We start from the raw sequence: 18,256 nt of genomic DNA on the forward strand, positions 1-18,256 counted from the left end.
TACTTGGCCTTGCTGGTGGGAGTTGGGGTGGGGCCACAGTTATTTCTGTAGTGTTGGACTGGAGTAGAACAGTTACTGCCTAAAGATGGTCTTTCTTGCCAGATTGCCCCTTTCCTCCCAAGGTTTTTTGGATAGAGAGAGCAGGCTTTTCTTGGGGGCCTTTTTGTCTGTACTTACTGGTTCCTGTCTTCTCCTTTAGTTAGTCGAGGATATAGGAGGCAAAAAGGAAACCCAGGGAGCTCACCATCTGTCCTTCCTAGGGTCCTGAGGTCCCTAGGCAGTGTGCCACCTTCTTGCCATCTTTCAGAGTCTCTTTATGTTTGTTTTATATATTATGTTCAGGGTTTTCAGTTGTACTTAGTAGGAAGAATAGGGAACATCTTTGTTCCCTACATCTTTGCCATCTTCCAAAAGCGTAACTCCTGTGTCCTGTTTTTATAAGATGACAGGTTTAAACTATGCAGCTATTTGTCTGACAGCAGCAACCTATTCTCCCTTGTGCCACATACAGTACTTGTCACATGACAACAGTAATTGTAATTGTCTGTAAGCATATCTGTCCTCCTCGCCCCCCCCCCCCCCACCTGTGAGCTCGTAAAGAAGGCTGGGCCTTTTGTCTCCAGATTTCCCAGAATATAGCAGTCATTCACTTGGTCAGTGAAGGTGGGTCCATTGCCCATGTCTCGCAATGCCCATTCACAGACATGTGCTGCTGGAAGACTGCCAGTCACCTGCCGAGGTCTCAGACCTCAGGGTCTTCCCACCCAGCAATATTCCTAGACCTTCATATTCTCCTTCCCGGAACTGCTGAAAATTGCTAGAGGGGGTTCTGCTGCTAGGCTGGCTTCCTTACCTTTCTCAGCCTTCACAGAATTGAAGTGAGTCAGGGCCTTGCTCAAGATTAGGCTTTGGCTTAAGGGAATGTTGGACTGGTTTGATTTTCTATCTATCCAGACTACTCAGACTTTCTCCATTATTAGCTATATGGCTGTTTTGCTTACCATTTGTATGTTCACTGGAGTAGCACTTTTAAAGATTTTATTTATTTATTTTAGAGAGAGAGAACATGAATAGGGGGAGGGACACAGGGAGAGGGAGAGAGAATCTCAAGTGGACTCTGCACTGAGCATGGAGTCCAATGTGGGGCTCCATCTCATGACCCTGAGATCATGACCTGATAAAGAGTCGGATGCCTAACCAGCTGAGCCACCCAGGCATCCCCCAAGTAACACTTTTAATTTCCTTCAAGAATTTTTCCTCTGCATTCACAACTTGGCTAACTGCTTGGTACAAGAGGCCCAGCTTTTGGCCTGTCTTGGCTTTCCACATGCCTTCCTCACTAAGCTTAATCATTCTTAGGTTCTGATTTAAAGAGAGAGACATGCGACTCTTCCTTTCACTTGACCACTTAGAGACCATTATAGTTTTTTTTTTTTTTTTTAAGATTTTATTTATTTATTTATTTGACAGAGAGAGAGAGAAAGAACAAACAAGCAGGGGGAGCAGCAGAGGGAGAGGGAGAAGCAGGCTTCCTGCTCGAGCCCGATTGAGGGCTTTGGTCCCAGGACCCTGGGATCATGACCTCAGCCAAAGGCAGACGCTTAACTGACTGAGCCAGCCCATTGTAGGGTTATTAATTGGCCTCATTTCCATATTGTTGTGTCTCAGGAAATAGGAAGGCCTGAGAGGGAGAGAGACAGGAACTAGTAGTTGGTGGAGCAGTCAGAACACACAAGATTTATCAATTAAGTTTGCCCATTTTATGGGTGTGTTTTGTGGCACCCCAAAACAATAGTAATTTGTATATGATGTAAGATAGTGTTTCAGTTACATTCTGTACATGTGGCTGTCCAGTTTTTCAAACACCACTTATTGAAGAGACTGTCCTTTCCCTATAGTGTATTCTTGGCTCCTTTGTCATAAATTAATTGACCATGTATGTGTGGGTTTATTTCTAGGCTCTCTGTTCTGTTCCATTGATCTGTCTGTGTGTTTTTATGCCAGTATCATACTGTTTTGATTACTGTAGCTTTGTCATACAGTTTGAAATTGGTGAGTGTGATGTCTCCTGCTTTGATGTTTTTTCCCTTAATGTTGCTTTGGCTATTGGGGTCTTTTGTGGTTCCATACAAACTGTAGAATTGTTTGTTCTGTTTCTGGGGGTAAAATACCACTGGAATTCTGATAGCGATTGCATTGAACCTGTAGATTGCTCTGGATAGTATGGACATTTTAACTATTCTTACAGTCCATGAGCATAGAATATTTTTTTCATTTGTGTTTCCTTCAATTTTTTTTTTTTTTTTCTTCAGTGTCTCATGGCTTTCAGTGTACAGGTCTTTCTCTTCTTTGGTTAAATTTAATCCTAGGTTTTTCTGTTTCTGATATAATTGTAAATGGGATAGTTTTCTTAATTTGTCATTCTGATAGTTATTAGTGTATAGGAACACAACAGTTTTGTATATATTGATTTTGTATCCTGTAACTTCACTGAATTCCTTTTTTTAGTTCTAATAGTTTTTTGGTAGTTTTCTTTAGAGTTTTCTAGGTATAATACCATATCATCTGCAAATAGTGACAGTTTTACTATTCCTTCTCAATTACTATTACTATTACTTCTCAATTTATTTGCCTTTCATTTCTTTTTCTCCAGGACTTTGATTATGATGTTGAATAAAAGTGGTAAGAGTGGGCATCTTATTGTCTTGTTCCTGATCTTAGAGGAAAGCTTTGAACTTTTCACTGTTGAATATGATGTCAGCTGTAGGCTTGTCATATATGACCTTTATTAAGTTGAATTACATTCCCTCTCCACCCACTTTGTTGAGAATTTTTATTACAAATTGATGCTGAATTTCAAAATTGTATTTCTGATGGGCCTATTTCTTTTCAGCAGGCATATGGCTATGGTCCGTACAGTGGTGTATACCCTCCAGGAACTCAAGTTGTCTATGCTGCAAATGGGCAGGCTTATGCTGTACCCTACCAGTACCCATATGCAGGTAACTCCATTCCTTCCATTCCTTATTTCTCTTCATTTAGCGGGTAGATGAGTCCTGAAAGATTTGTATTTCTTAGTTTAAGGATAAGTGAGCTATGTTTCTGGTATAGATCTGCTACTGTGTTTAAAATAAAAAGTATTATGTACTTTTATACTATCTTAGAAAGATAGAGTAGGCTTTTAAAAACTTCACTATTGCATCTAGTTTTGTTCCCAAGGAGAGAATTTGTACTTACTGGTATTCACTTATATTATGGAGCAACCAAACTAAGAGGCCAGTTTTAAGGGATAACTTTCTCTTATTTTTCTCTTTTGGTAACGTCCTTCAAAAATTATCACTACTCAGGTGATATTCCCTTTTGCAGGTGAAGTAAAGGCTGGAAGGTACTTATATTTATTCTGGGGCTTTTGATGCACTTTTTCTGTTTTTCACCTTACCTGAGAAAGATTGTAGATGTGAGTAACTCGCCTGTGTGGGTAGCATCAAGTCCTGGGTGCAGTTTGGACAGTGGGAGGTCTAAGGTGGAGGTGCAAGAGAATGCTGGCCGTGAGGCTGGAGCCTGCAGTCAGGGCGAGGGGGCTGAGAGCCATGTGACTGATGGACTGAAGAGCAAGGGCACACCCAGATGCCGGGAGAGCAGGGGAAGTCAGGCAGGGGCAGGTTGCAGGGGACATGGCATGTCAGATCAACATATAAGAGAATGAGCTGGTGAATAGCCTAGAACAAGAGCCCGGAGCTCAGAGACAGATAGGAAATCAGGGGGTTGTGAGCAAACCTAGTGCAATGTCTTAACACAGAAGCAGTGGAAGGAGAATCTGTTATCAGAAAGGTAAGTGGTCACTGATGCTAATGGCCACAGGGAGGCCCAGGGGTCACCAGCCCCGAGTCAAAGTGTCCTTCTAATTATTGGTGGTTACTTTGGTTGCTCATACTTTAATTTAGCACCTAATACAAGAGTATTTCTGCTCATCTGTTCCTGCAGTCTGATGCAGTTTGCTCAACTAGCATGGACCATGGGGGATTCTACTTGCTTGACTTTTTATCATGTCAAGTTGAAAACCAATAAAATGCTGATGCTAAAAAATGAAGTATTTGTTCGTCCTATGATCTTAGCACAACTATTTTTGTTTGAATTACCTTTCCCATATAAAATAAATTTTTCATTTTTGCAGTCATATATTACATTTCTTTTCTCATTTAAAAATTTTATGTATTTTATCCAGAGTGCTACATAATCTCCATAACTAATTTTTAATGACTTCATATTATCATATTGGGTGGTATATCATTAGTTGAATCTTCTAGTATTGGCTGTTTACTTTCTTTTTTTCCAGTTTGCAATGGTAGATATTACTTTATTTTTCTTTTTTTTCTTATGTTAATCCCCATACATTACATCATTAGTTTTAGATGTAGTGTTCCATGATTCATTGTTTGTGCATAACACCCTGTGCTCCATGCAGAATGTGCCCTCCTCAATACCCACCACCAGGCTAACCCATCCTCCCACCCCCCTCCCCTCTAGAACCCTCAGTTTGTTTTTCAGAGTCCATCGTCTCTCATGGTTCGTCTACCCCTCCGATTTCCCCCGCTTCATTCTTCCCCTCCTGCTAACTTCTTCTTCTTCTTCTTTTTTTTTTCTTAACATATATTGCATTATTTGTTTCAGAGGTACAGATCTGAGATTCAGCAGTCTTGCACAATTCACAGCGCTTACCAGAGCACATACCCTCCCCAGTGTCTATCACCCAGTCACCCCATCCCTCCCACCCCACCCCCCACTCCAGCAACCCTCAGTTTGTTTCCTGCAATTAAGAATTCCTCATATTAGTGAGATCATATGATACATGTCTTTCTCTGTTTGACTTATTTCGCTCAACATAATACTCTCCAGTTCCATCCACGTCGTTGCAAATGGCAAGATCTCATTCCTCTTGATGGCAGCATAATATTCGATTGTGTATATATACCACATCTTCTTTATCCATTCATCTGTCGATGGACATCTTGGCTCTTTCCACAGTTTGGCTATTGTGGACATTGCTGCTATAAACCTCGGGGTGCACGTACCCTTTCGGATCCCTACTTTTGTATCTTTGGGTAAATACCCAGTAGTGCAATTGCTGGATTATATGGTAGCTCTATCTTCAAATTTTTGAGGAACCTCCATACTGTTTTCCAGAGTGGCTGCACCAGCTTGCATTCCTACTAACAGTGTAGGAGGTTTCCGCTTTCTCTGCATCCCCGCCAACATCTGTCATTTCCTGACTTGTTAATTTTAGCCATTCTGACTGGTGTGAGGTGGTATCTCATTGAGGTTTTGATTTGGATTTCCCTGATGCCAAGTGATATTGAGCACTTTTTCATGTGTCTGTTGACCATTTGGATGTCTTCTTTGGAAAAATGTCTGTTCATGTCTTCTGCCCATTTCTTGATTGGATTCTTTGTTCTTTGGGTGTTGAGTTTGGTACGTTCTTTATAGATTTTGGATACTAGCCCTTTATCTGATACGTCATTTGCAAATATCTTCTTCCATTCTGTCCGTTGTCTTTTGGTTTTGTTGACTGTTTCCTTTGCTTTGCAAAAGCTTTTTATCTTGATGAAGTCCCAATAGTTCATTTTTGCCCTTGCTTCCCTTGCCTTTGGTGATGTTTCTAGGAAGAAGTTGCTTCGGCTGAGGTCAAAGAGGTTGCTGCCTGTGTTCTCCTTTAGGATTTTGATGGACTCCTGTCTCACATTGAGGTCTTTCAACCATTTGGAGTCTATTTTTGTGTGTGGTGTAAGGAAATGGTCCAGTTTCATTCTTCTGCATGTGGCTGTCCAATTTTCCCAACACCATTTATTGAAGAGACTGTCTTTTTTCCATTGGACATTCTTTCCTGCTTTGTCAAAGATGAGTTGACCATAGAGTTGAGGGTCCATTTCTGGGCTCTCTATTCTGTTCCATTGACTTATGTGTCTGTTTTTGTGCCAGTACCATGCTGTCTTGATGATGACAGCTTTGTAATAGAGCCGGAAGTCCGGAATTGTGATGCCGCCAGCTTTGCTTTTCTTTTTCAACATTCCTCTGGCTATGCGGGGTCTTCTCTGGTTCCATACAAATTTTAGGATTATTTGTTCCATTTCTTTGAAAAAAGTGGATGGTATTTTGATGGGGATTGCATTGAATGTGTAGATTGCTCTAGGTAGCATTGACATCTTCACAATATTTGTTCTTCCAGTCCATGAGCATGGAACGTTTTTCCATTTCTTTGTGTCTTCCTCAATTTCTTTCATGAGTATTTTATAGTTTTCTGAGTACAGATCCTTTGTCTCTTTGGTTAGATTTATTCCTAGGTATCTTATGGTTTTGGGTGCAATTGTAAATGGGATCGACTCCTTCATTTCTCTTTGTTCTGTCTTGTTGTTGGTGTATAGGAATGCCACTGATTTGTGTGCATTGATTTTATATCCTGCCACTTTACTGAATTCCTGTATGAGTTCTAGCAGTTTTGGGATGGAGTCTTTGGGGTTTTCCACATAAAGTATCATATCATCTGCAAAGAGTGAGAGTTTGACTTCTTCTTTGCTGATTTGGATGCCTTTGATTTCTTTTCGTTGTCTGATTGCTGTGGCTAGGACTTCCAATACTATGTTGAATAGCAGTGGTGATAGTGGACATCCCTGCCGCGTTCCTGACCTAAGGGGGAAAGGTCTCAGTTTTTCCCCATTGAGAATGATATTCGCTGTAGGTTTTTCATAGATGGCTTTTATGATATTGAGGTATGTACCCTCTATGCCTATACTCTGAAGAGTTTTGATCAAGAAAGGATGCTGTACTTTGTCAAATGCTTTTTCTGCATCTATTGAGAGGATCATATGATTCTTGTTCTTTCTTTTGTTAATGTATTGTATCACGTTGATTGATTTGTGGATGTTGAACCAACGTTGCAGCCCAGGGATAAATCCCACTTGGTCGTGATGAATAATCCTTTTGATGGACTGTTGGATCCTATTGGCTAGTATTTTGGTGAGAATTTTTGCATCCACGTTCATCAGGGATATTGGTCTGTAATTCTCCTTTTTGATGGGGTCTTTGTCTGGTTTGGGGATCAAGGTAATGCTGGCCTCATAAAATGAGTTTGGAAGTTTTCCTTCCATTTCTATTTTTTGGAACAGTTTCAGAAGAATAGGTATTAATTCTTCTTGAAATGTTTGGTAGAATTCCCCTGGGAAGCCATCTGGCCCTGGGCTTTTGTTTTTTGAGAGATTTTTGATGACTGCTTCAATTTCCTTAGTGGTTATGGGTCTGTTCAGGTTTTCGATTTCTTCCTGGTTCAGTTTTGGTAGTTGATACATCTCTAGGAATGCATCCATTTCTTCCAGATTATCTAATTTGCTGGCATAGAGTTGCTCATAATATGTTCTTATAATTGTTTGTATTTCTTTGGTGTTGGTTGTGATCTCTCCTCTTTCATTCATGATTTTGTTGATTTGGGTCATTTCTCTTTTCTTTTTGATAAGTCTGGCCAGGGGTTTATCAGTCTTGTTAATGCTTTCAAAGAACCAGCTCCTAGTTTCGTTGATCCGTTCTACTGTTCTTTTAGTTTCTATTTCATTGATTTCTGCTCTGATCTTTATTATTTCTCTTCTCCTGCTTGGTTTAGGCTTTATTTGCTGTTCTTTCTCCAGCTCCTTTAGGTGTAGGGTTAGGTTGTGTACTTGAGACCTTTCTTGTTTCTTGAGAAAGGCTTGTATTGCTATATACTTTCCTCTTAGGACTGCCTTTGCTGCATCCCAAAGATTTTGAATAGTTGTGTTTTCATTTTCATTGGTTTCCATGTATTTTTTTTAATTCTTCTTTAATTTCCTGGTTGACCCATTCATTCTTTAGTAGGATGCTCTTTAGTCTCCATGTATTTTATTTCTTTCCGACTTTCCTCTTGTGACTGAGTTCTAGTATCAAAGCACTGTGGTCTGAAAATAGGCAGGGAATGATCCCAATCTTTTGGTACCGGTTGAGACCTGATTTATGACCTAGGATGTGATCTATTCTGGAGAATGTTCCATGGCGACTAGAGATGAATGTGTATTCCGTTGCTTTGGGATGGAATGTTCTGAATATGTCTGTGAAGTCCATTTGGCCCAGTGTGTCATTTAAAGTCTTTATTTCCTTGTTGATCTTTTGCTTAGACGATCTGTCCATTTCAGTGAGGGGGGTGTTAAAGTCCCCCACTATTAATGTATTGTTGTTGATGTGTTTCTTTGCTTTTGTTATTAACTGCCTTATATAATTGGCTGCTCCCATGTTAGGGGCATAGATATTTACAATTGTTAGATCGTCTTGTTGGATAGACCCTTTAAGTAGGATATAATGTCCTTCCTCATCTCTTATTACAGTCTTTGGTGTAAAATCTAATTTGTGTGATATAAGGATTGCCACCCCAGCTTTCTTTTGGTGTCCATTAGCATGGTAAATGGTTTTCCACCCCCTCACTTTCAATCTGGGGGTATCTTTGGGTCTAAAATGAGTCTCTTGCAGACAGCATATCGATGGGTCTTGATTTTTAATCCAATCTGATAGCCTGTGTCTTTTGATTGGGGCATTTAGCCCATTTACATTCAGGGTAACTATTGAAACATAGGAATTTAGTGCCATTGTATTGCCTGTAAGGTGACTGTTACCGTATATTGTCTGTGTTCCTTTCTGGTCTGTGTTCCTTTTAGGCTCTGTCTTTGCTTAGAGGACCCCTTTCAAGATTTCTTGTAGGGCTGGTTTTGTGTTTGCAAATTCCTTTAGTTTTTGTTTGTCCTGGTAGCTTTTTATCTCTCCTTCAATTTTCAATGACAGCCTAGCTGGATAGAGTATTCTTGGCTGCATATTTTTCTCGTTTAGTGCTCTGAATATATCCTGCCAGTCCTTTCTGGCCTGCCAGGTCTCTGTGGATAGGTCTGTTGCCAATCTAATGTTTCAACCTTGTAGGTTACATATCTCTTCTCCTGAGCTGCTTTCAGGATTTTCTCTTTGTCTCTGAGACTCGTAAGTTTTACTATTAGATGTCGGGGTGTTGACCTATTTTTATTGATTTTGAGAGGGGTTCTCTGTGCTTCCTGGATTTTCATGCCTGTTTCCTTCCCCAAATTAGGGAAGTTCTCTGCTATAATTTGCTCCATTGTACCTTCTGCCCCTCTCTCTCTTTCTCCTTCTTCTGGGATCCCAATTATTCTAATGTTGTTTCGTCTTATGGTATCGCTTATCTCTCGAATTCTGCCCTCGTGATCCAGTAGTTGTTTATCTCTCTTTTTCTCAGCTTCTTTATTTTCCATCCTTTGGTCTTCTATATCACTGATTCTCTCTTCTGCCTCATTTATCCTAGCAGTTAGCGCCCCCATTTTTGATTGCACCTCATTAATAGCCTTTTTGATTTCTACTTGGTTAGATTTTAGTTCTTTTACTTCTCCAGAAAGGGTTTCTCTAATAACTTCCATATTTTTTTCAAGCCCAGCTAGTATCTTTAAAGTGATGATTCTGAAATCTAGATCTGACATCGTACTAATGTCCGTATTGAGTAGGTCCCTGGCAGTCGGTACTACCTCTTGTTCTTTTTGTTGAGTTGATTTTTTCTGTCTTGTCATTTTGTGCAGAGGAGAATAGATTAATGAGAGAACAAAATGCTAGTAACAACGTCCCCAGAAAATATACTCTAAACAAATCAGAAAAGACCTGAAGCAGTGGAAAAAGAAACGGAAAGAGAGAAAAAAGAAAAAGAAAAAAAAGAAAAAGAAAAGATAAAGATAAAGATAAAAACAAACAAAAACAAACAAAACAAAACAACAACAAAAAAAACAGAATTTGATCAAATACGATTAGGCTGGTATAGAGATCAGTGCCACACACTAGATTTGGGGTGTATTTTGGTCTTTTAGAAGAAAGTGCCTCCCAAAATTTTAAAGAAAGAAAAACTTATGTATGTACAAAAATAAGGGTTGATACGATGAAGGGATGGAATATGACTGTAAAGATGGAAATTATAAAAAAATTTTATAAAAGGAATTGATAAGTTGTTTGGAAAAAGAAAGAAGAGGATTTAAAAAAAGAAAAAAAGAAAAAAAAAAAGGGAGAGAATGTGATCAGGCAGGGGAGTAGAAAAAACCACATACTAGAGATTTAGGGTATATTTTAATCTGTTAGAAGAAACTCTCTCAAAATTTTAAAGAGAGAACAACTTATATATATATGCCAAAAATACGGGTAACTACTATGAAGGGATAGAATATGACTCTAAAACTGAAAAATAAAAATGTTTTTTTAAAAAAGGGATTGATAAGATGTTGGTTGAAAAAGGGAAAAAGAAAAACTCAAAAACAAAAAAGAAAAAGAAAAAAAGACAGTTAAAAAAAATTAACTTTGAAAGACTAAAGAATCATGGTAAAAAAGCCATGAATTCTATGTGCAGTAGTCCCCTAGCGCTGGAGTTCTGCCGTTCTCATTGATCCGTAAACTTGGTCTTGGCTGGCTGTTCTCGCTGATCTTCTGGGGAGGGGCCTGTTGCCGTGGTTTCCAAATGTCTTTCCCGGAGGCGGAATTGCCCCGCCCTTGCCCCCTCCGGGCTAAGTAATCTGCTCGGGTTTGCTCTCCGGGGCTTTTGTTCTCTGCGAGCTTTCCGCACAGCTTTGGAGGCGGAGAGTGAAAATGGCGGCCTCCCAATCTCTGCCCTGGAGGAGCAGAGAACTCGGGGCCCGCTCCTCAGTGAGCCCCCAGAGAAAAGCCGTCAGTCACTCCTGTCTCCCCGGTCTCTGGCCGCACTCCCTGCTCACCCGGCCTGTGACCGCGCGTTTCTATCTCTGGCACCCAACCCCGCGTGGAGTCTCCAAACCCAGCAGATCCCTGCGGTGCACTCCCACGCAGCTCCTCCCCGGGGAGGAAGGTGAGTCTCCCCGGATCTGCCGCTAGTTGGGTCCCTGCTGGAGGAGCAGTGGCCCAACTGTGCTGCTGATCACGGTTTATAAGAACCCCAAGCTGAGAGCCCGCGCCTGGGCTCCGCCTCTGCAGCCGGCTTCCCTGCTCCATTACCTGGAAGCTCTGCCACACTCAGGCACCCCCGGTCTTTCTGTGACCCGTGGGTCCTGAGCCCACACTGTCCCGGAGGGTTCCACCCCCTGCTTAGCCACCAGAGTGACGTCCCTCAGCGGAGCCGACTTCTAAAAGTTCCGATTTTGTGCTCTGAGGCTCTATCACTTGCCAGAAGCGGCCGACGGAGGCCCCTCCCCCACCGTCTATCCTCCCGAATATCGCCTCGGATTCACTTCTCCGCACGTCCTACCTTCCAGAAAGTGGTCGCTTTTCTGATGAGAGAGTTGTTGCTCTTCTTTTCTTCGATCTCCTGTTGAGTTTGTAGGTGTTCAGAATGGTTTGATCCCTATCCAGCTGAATTCCTGAGAGGAGACGAAATCCAGGTCTCCTACTCCTCCGCCATCTTGCTCTGCCCCCGGTATATATTACTTTAAACATCTAATGATTTTCTTTTTCATTCCTGTTAAATATGTTGTAGAATACATTTTTTATATGTGTTTATTAAGTTAATATGTAAAGGGGCATAGACATTTATATTTCTTTTGATACCATTGAAATTTATAAAAGTTCTCAAACATGCGAAAGTAGGGACAATAGTTTAATGAACTGTCATTTGTCCATTACCAGCTTCAGTCACTACATCATGCCTGATTTTCTTTCACCTCCATCTCCTTTCCTTATCTCTGGATGGTTTTGAGGGAAACTTGGACTTTATATCATTTCATCTGAAAGATGACAATAAATCTTAATACCATTTACCCAATTGATTCTCAGAACAGTTTACCAGTTTCTAACACCACTAGGAGTTCATGAAACACTGGTTTCTCAGTTGTCCTGAAAGATTTCCTATTGTTGTTAGCTCTAAAAGTTTTTAGGTCTAAAGTGGATTGTCAGGTGGCTTTAGTTTACTTTTCTCTGATGACTGGTGAAGATAAACATGGTATGATTGTTTATAAATTTGATTTCTTTGCCCATTTATCTTGGAGTTGGTGGTGGGTTTTTAAGCCCTAGCCTAACCAATCCATGAGAGCTAGCCTCTTTCTTATTTAGCTGCCAGACTTCCAGACTAGGGTAATCTCAGCTATTTCTTACTGTTCAGAAGAGCTTAAGTTTTGCAGAAGTACTTGTGAAGGGAATTTCTGTAAATCAGATTCTGTCTTTGCCGTTGACTTGCCTCATAGGAAAAGAGATAGATAGCACTCTCAGTGGGCACCCTCAAGATACTGCTGCAAATGGCAGAGTCAGTAGGTCGTCCTTCAGCATTAGCATTATGACCAGCTAGCAGGTGTACTTGCTCTGGAGGGGCGAGTTGGTTTGTGGTCATTCCACAGTAGTGTTGTGCTGATAACCATACTGGAGCTCCTCAGTCAGCTCTTCTAGACACCCCGGTGCTTTGCCAACTTCATGACATACTGCCTTCCATTGTTCATAGACATCCTCATCCTGTGTAGAGCAGGTTAAATAAAGGCCTTCTCTCTCTCTCTCTCTCTTTTTTTTTTCCCAAAGATTTTACTTTTAATCTCCACACCCAACGTGGGGCTTGAAGTAAAGACCCCAAGACCAAGAGTCCCATGCTGTACTGACTGAGCCAGCCAGGTGCTCCAAGGCCTTCTCTGTAATGTGATTGGAGCTAGTGGTCAGTCAGCCAATTTAACAAATACAAAGGGTGCTGTGTACACACTATAAGTATTCTGTTTTGATTTACTCACATTAGTGGACAGTTCAACTGTCTTTTGATATATAGGCTCTAGGTCTTTGCTTTGAGTTGGCTCCTTTGGTTGGAGTTTTCTGTCTTGTAGAGATTGTACTCATGATGCATTTTTGCCCTGCAGTTTCCCTTGGCAAGTACAAATGAGAAGGCCAGATTTTGTGATTCTTCTATAATTTATTCAGTTCCTTGCTTTGATAGTAATTTGTAAATGTTACCTGCCTTTTTTTAGTCTTCCCTAAAGTATCTAATTTAGTTATCCTGGGGAAATAATATCTGTCTGTTTCACATTCACATTTTGACCATTTATATAAAGCTTAGTTAAATTATTAGGTAATTACAATAAGTACAACTTGGAAATGTCCCCAACTGACTTGGGTAAGGACTTCCCTCCTTGGTAGGAGCAGAGGTGAGCACGAACTACAGGAGAGGGCTCTCCTGGTCATGTGGTATGGGAGTCCCTTGGTGTAACCTACTGAGGGGAATGCAGATTTAGATCGTCTAAGGGATCTTTTAATTAAGTCAGCTTACTAGTTTCTACTATCCTACATTTCATAGTTACAGTTGCCTAATTGAAAACTTTTAACTTTCAAGGCTGTGAAAGTAAATATTACAGTTCACCAATTTTGAGATTTAAACATTGTGGTAAAAGATTGTTGACTTCCAGTGCTGTTACCTGTACTTGATCAGCCCTTAGGTTTATAATGGTCTCATTCTACTCCTCTGTGGCTTTGGGTTTTTTTCTCTCCTATCCTTCTCCGTCTGTTTGAGACATTAGTGGTTATGAGTGCACACTTTGTAGCCCAATGCCTGGGTTTGCATGCCCTTAACAGCCTCTAACCCCTGTGTGCCTCACTTTTGCCCATTGGTAAAATGTGGATAATAATAAACTCAATTCACAAGGATATTGTGAGGATTAAGTGAGTCAGTACATGTAAATGCTTGTAGTACTGTAAATGCTTAGAGTGATGAGCATTTATAAATCTTATTTTGCTGTTGGTTTTCACCTACATGTATACGTTACTGTTGGATTAGTTTCTAGCTCCCATAGGACTGAATTGTTAAGGGAACAGCAGGTCAGGGAGGAAAGTTAACGTTATTTATATTTGAGTAATTTTAAAGCTCATTAGCTGTTAGACAATGTAGCTGTGAAGTACAGAAGATGTTCTCTTTGTTCAGTGATACATTTCCAGTTGTAAACTTTAATGATGCAGATTAAATGTTAAATGTGTTTAAAGTTTGCTTTTTAGAAGTTTTTCCCTCTAAGTATTTTCCCCCATAAGGACATGATTAAAAATGAAGAGCAAATTGTATTAGCGGATTTAAGGTTTAATTTAAAAATGATTTGCATGAATATCAAGAAACTAATTAGCTTTCAAATGGGTTTTACATTTTTAGCTTTAGGTACAGATTCTTGGCTCTTGCCTTGTCTGTAGGCTCTGTGTCTCTCCCACGCTATCCCCCATCTACCTGTCATACTAATGAGCATGATGTGGAAGGCAGAAGTGGACATTGGAAGCTGGAGCTTACAGCTTCATGAGGATCCTGCTGTTTGCAGTGGTTGGGGCTTTGGATCTTGGAAAGTTGAGCACCTTGATTTCCTCTTGGTATAGTCTTAGAAACTGTCACCTGAGCCTTTGGTGGAGGAGAGCTGGGGAGCAACCACTCAGCCACCCCACATACCTCTCCAGAGGAAGACAGCAGGAGGGATGCACATGCAGGGAGATGTGGCCTTTACCATTCTCAGGACACACTGTCTTTCTGAGGGAATGTTGGACTTAAACTGCTCCTTACAACGTCTGCTTTTGTACTTCTTTTTTAGGACTTTATGGACAACAGCCTGCCAACCAAGTCATCATTCGGGAGCGGTATCGAGACAGCGACAGTGATCTGGCACTGGGCATGCTGGCTGGGGCAGCCACGGGCATGGCCTTAGGGTCTCTGTTCTGGGTCTTCTAGAGTCCTTCAGATCTGGATATGCATAGCTTCTGATGCCCTGTGTGCAATACTATAATTTGCAGGGTGTTTTCTGTTGGTGATAAATGTTTTTAATAATAGTTTGAATAGTTCTTTTGAAAGTGGTGACATCATAGTTATAAATAATCCATACACGTACTGTAGAGAAGGCTTCTGATTTCTGTTTAGCTAAAACATGACTCTGGGGCACTGGCTCATTCCAGGAGTTTGTTTATAGAACTCTCGGAATACCTTATTTTGAACATACCTGTTTTGAAAGGCGTTTTCTTTTCAGTTAGGTGTAGTGCTTAAGGGACAGTTTACTTTAGTGTTATGTTAATAGTATGGTGATGTATGAGTGAGTTATGTGGCAAGGAGAACTGCAGCTTCTTTCTGTTTAATATCAAACTTTCAAGCCTCAGATCAGAACTGGCTGCATGTAACTTCAGGAATTATGAGCTGGTAAGCTCTCAGGAACTTCCCTGAGGCAGTGGGGTTGGTATTCCCACGATCTATGGGGCCAGTGACTGCTCAGGATGGTGGGGGAGGGGCAGCCCTCCCCCCCCCCCCCCCCCCTTTAAAATGATGCTTCTTCATTTTATTCTTTGTTTTCTTGGTAGCGATACTTGGAAAATATCCCACATTAGGAATTGACTTGAGCCTCAAAGTTTTAGGGCTTTATCCTTTAAAATTTGAAGAAGGCAAAACAGTTACAAGTATGTGGAGATAGATTTGCTTTATTCAGAGACATTATGTTTTTAGTGTCTGCTTTGAGTATTTTTATTGCCACCTCAGCCTACTTATAGCTTATTTTTCTACCTGTTGAGAAAGTGCTATTAGAAGAATGGTGAGGAAAATGGAATGAGAGCCATACTTACAGTGTTACTGTGTTAGGCCTCCAGAGATTGTGCAGAGGATGCTCTTTCCCATCCTTCTGAAGGCTGTTAAAAAGCAGGTGTCCTGTTTTGTGCAGGACTGGGGCACTGTGGCTGTCCCCAAGCACTAGGGTGCATGGAGCCCTGGTGGTGGCATAGTGAGGGCTCTTGGACCATGGCTGTGGGGGAGACTCAGGTTAGAGATGGGAAATGAAGCCTAAGGACTTGAATGACTTGCTGTCAAGATATTAGTGAACCTGACCAGGGCGCCAGCTTTGTTTTTATTCCTGACTCAGGTGTCACAGAGAAGCTTAAACATTTAATTTTGAGCCCCAGCTATGTGTGAAGCTCTGGAAAACCCATAATCCTGCACTTCTCTTATTTATGTGAATTTTTAAAGCTTCTAATTAGTCCAGTTTTCTGTCCTGCATGCTTTAAAAAATGTACTTCTACCAAGGCTAGCACAGTAGTAGTGTCTGTCCTCGCACTCCGTGTGGCCCTGTTTCCACAAAATATGCTCCTAGTGTCACAGAATGTTTTTATTTTCTGTGGCCAGTTACTTATATAGCTCATTTGTTTTACTGGTCAACTGATTCCAACTCTGAGCAGACTTAAATAGATCTGCATATGAAGCCATCTGCCAAGCGACCTTTCCTGGACAGTTCTGGTGAACCTGCTGCTACTGTAGAGTCTGTATCTAGCTGAAAGGAGGTGCACTTGACTGTCACCTCTTTGGATATTTTGGATGGTAGAAAATTGCCACATGATGTGTGACAACGCTGGTTTTGATGGTTAAAAATGTTGCTTTTACGATTTTACATCCTATATAGTAAGAATGGCTTTGTTGAGATTGTAGTCATTACTGGAGCTGGATGCTTTACTAATAAAATATTAAACAGTTTTAATGTTGCATTGGGGTATTAATTTTGAACTTGGAGTTACTGGAACCACAGACTACTAAGTTATGTCACTGAAATGCACAGGAAGCAGAGTCCCCCCACTGACAGAAGGGGAGGTGTGAATTGAAGCTTGGGCACATGTTGTGCACCCTGTTGGCCAGCCTGATTGGGCAGACATAGTTGAGCCTGGAAATTCACTGTTGCCAGTGACTTGATGCTGATATGAAATGCATAGTAGTTATAAAGATGGGCTGAGATACTTCATTTCCCTGGTCCAACTTCCAAAGATGTTAACTCTGTGATCACCTCAATTTATGTAATCCTAAATCAACAAGTTAGATGAGGTGGAAGGAACTTGTTCAGGTGTGAGTAAGCATTCCGTGTTCATATGTACTTCTGTATAATGTACCTGGAAGAAGTTGGCCACTGACATTGCACACATGCTGATCTGATTTTTCTTTTAATTCCTGGAGTGCACTTCGGGTCATAGTAAAGAGAAGGAAGAGACCAGTGGCTGTGTTTCAGATGATCATCCTGAAACAGGCCAGGCCCCAAGACCTGGATCATAAGGAGACGTTCCTGTGTTTGAGACAAATGTCCCAACTTTATTTTCTATATCAGTTATGATCCTGTTTCATTTTTCTTTCTCCTTCCCAAGTTTATGTAGACAGAGGCTTGGAATGCAGGTCCATTTTTTTCCCCCTAGAATTGATTTTCTGATTGCTTCCCTGTCTCTTGTATTCTCTTGTGTCCACAGAACCTGTTTTTCCCTATATATGCAAATTGTATGTTTATAAGTGAAAATGTTAATACATTAAATGATTAACCATAAAGCATGTTTCATTGTGACTTTTTAAAAAAATTTATTTGAACTAAAAAATAAAACCCAGCTTACCCCATTTCTCCCACTCCCCACCCCCCACTTTGGCAACCACCAATCTTTTTTTTTCGGTTATTTTACAGTAACATACTGTCAGCTATTTCTGCTGCATCATGGGCAATAAGAATGGCACTTACTGAGAATGCCCTAAGTGCTGGGGAATGCGTTACCACATCAGAAAACAATGACTCATTAAAGTCTTGAAGTAACTGTAAGGCAGATATCATCCAGGCTATACTGGATGAAACTGAGGCTCAGAAGTTAAATACTTGTCTCAGGAGCACACAGGTAGTAAGTGAAATGGGTTTGTATCTGATACTAAAGTACATTCTTTCTCTCTCTGCCGCGTGCATATAAATAAGGTATAATTTCCACAAGAACATATGAATGGCATGTGCAGTAATTCTTCTAAGAATTAGAAAACTGACGGTATCATCGTCCTCAACCAGATCCACTTGGCAGTGTGGGTTCAGTAACTTCTCCAGTATTTTGGGGTGCATGATTTTGTGTTTTTTTGTTGTTTTTAAAAATTGAATTTTCTTTAGATCCTGAATTACCTTGGTTTCCTCTGGGCTAGTTTTTCTGTTTACCTCACCTATTGCAGACTTTGATTAAATGGTGATACATGGTTGATTGTTATAGTTTAAGATGAAGAATCTCATACTAGAAGCCCTGGGTCTCTTGGTTTCACCTCTTTAGAGAAGAATCCTCCAGAATTTTGCCTGGAGACAATTTCTGGATGTGGAGGAGGGTAGACACTCCATACACAGACCACAGCCCTTCCCCTTTCCAGGCTGACTTTGTCCCCATCTACTGCCAGGCTGACCCCTGCTGCTTCCAGCTCTTTATAAAACTTTTTTTTTTTTTAAATAGGCTATACATA

General features: G+C 40.8%; 1 protein-coding gene across 4 annotated transcripts in view; it reads left to right on the plus strand.

The window, feature by feature from the left end:
* PLEKHB2 (pleckstrin homology domain containing B2) overlaps positions 1-17,330 on the plus strand; it is a 79,173-nt gene extending 61,843 nt beyond the window's left edge. For 2 of the 4 annotated variants that reach the window (XM_021695913.2, XM_021695914.2), the window contains 2 exons: positions 2,894-3,002; positions 14,586-17,330. In XM_021695913.2, the coding sequence (XP_021551588.1) occupies positions 2,894-3,002; positions 14,586-14,722 (246 nt within the window). In that variant the 3' untranslated portion in view covers positions 14,723-17,330. Of the gene's footprint in view, positions 1-2,893; positions 3,003-12,854; positions 12,897-14,585 lie in introns of all 4 variants that reach the window. The other 2 variants (XM_044913239.1, XM_044913240.1) reach the window with 2 other exon arrangements.
* Positions 17,331-18,256: the final 926 nt, after the last annotated feature.

This window comes from Neomonachus schauinslandi, chromosome 3 (genome assembly GCF_002201575.2).
Source record: "Neomonachus schauinslandi chromosome 3, ASM220157v2, whole genome shotgun sequence".
NCBI lineage: Eukaryota > Metazoa > Chordata > Mammalia > Carnivora > Phocidae > Neomonachus > Neomonachus schauinslandi.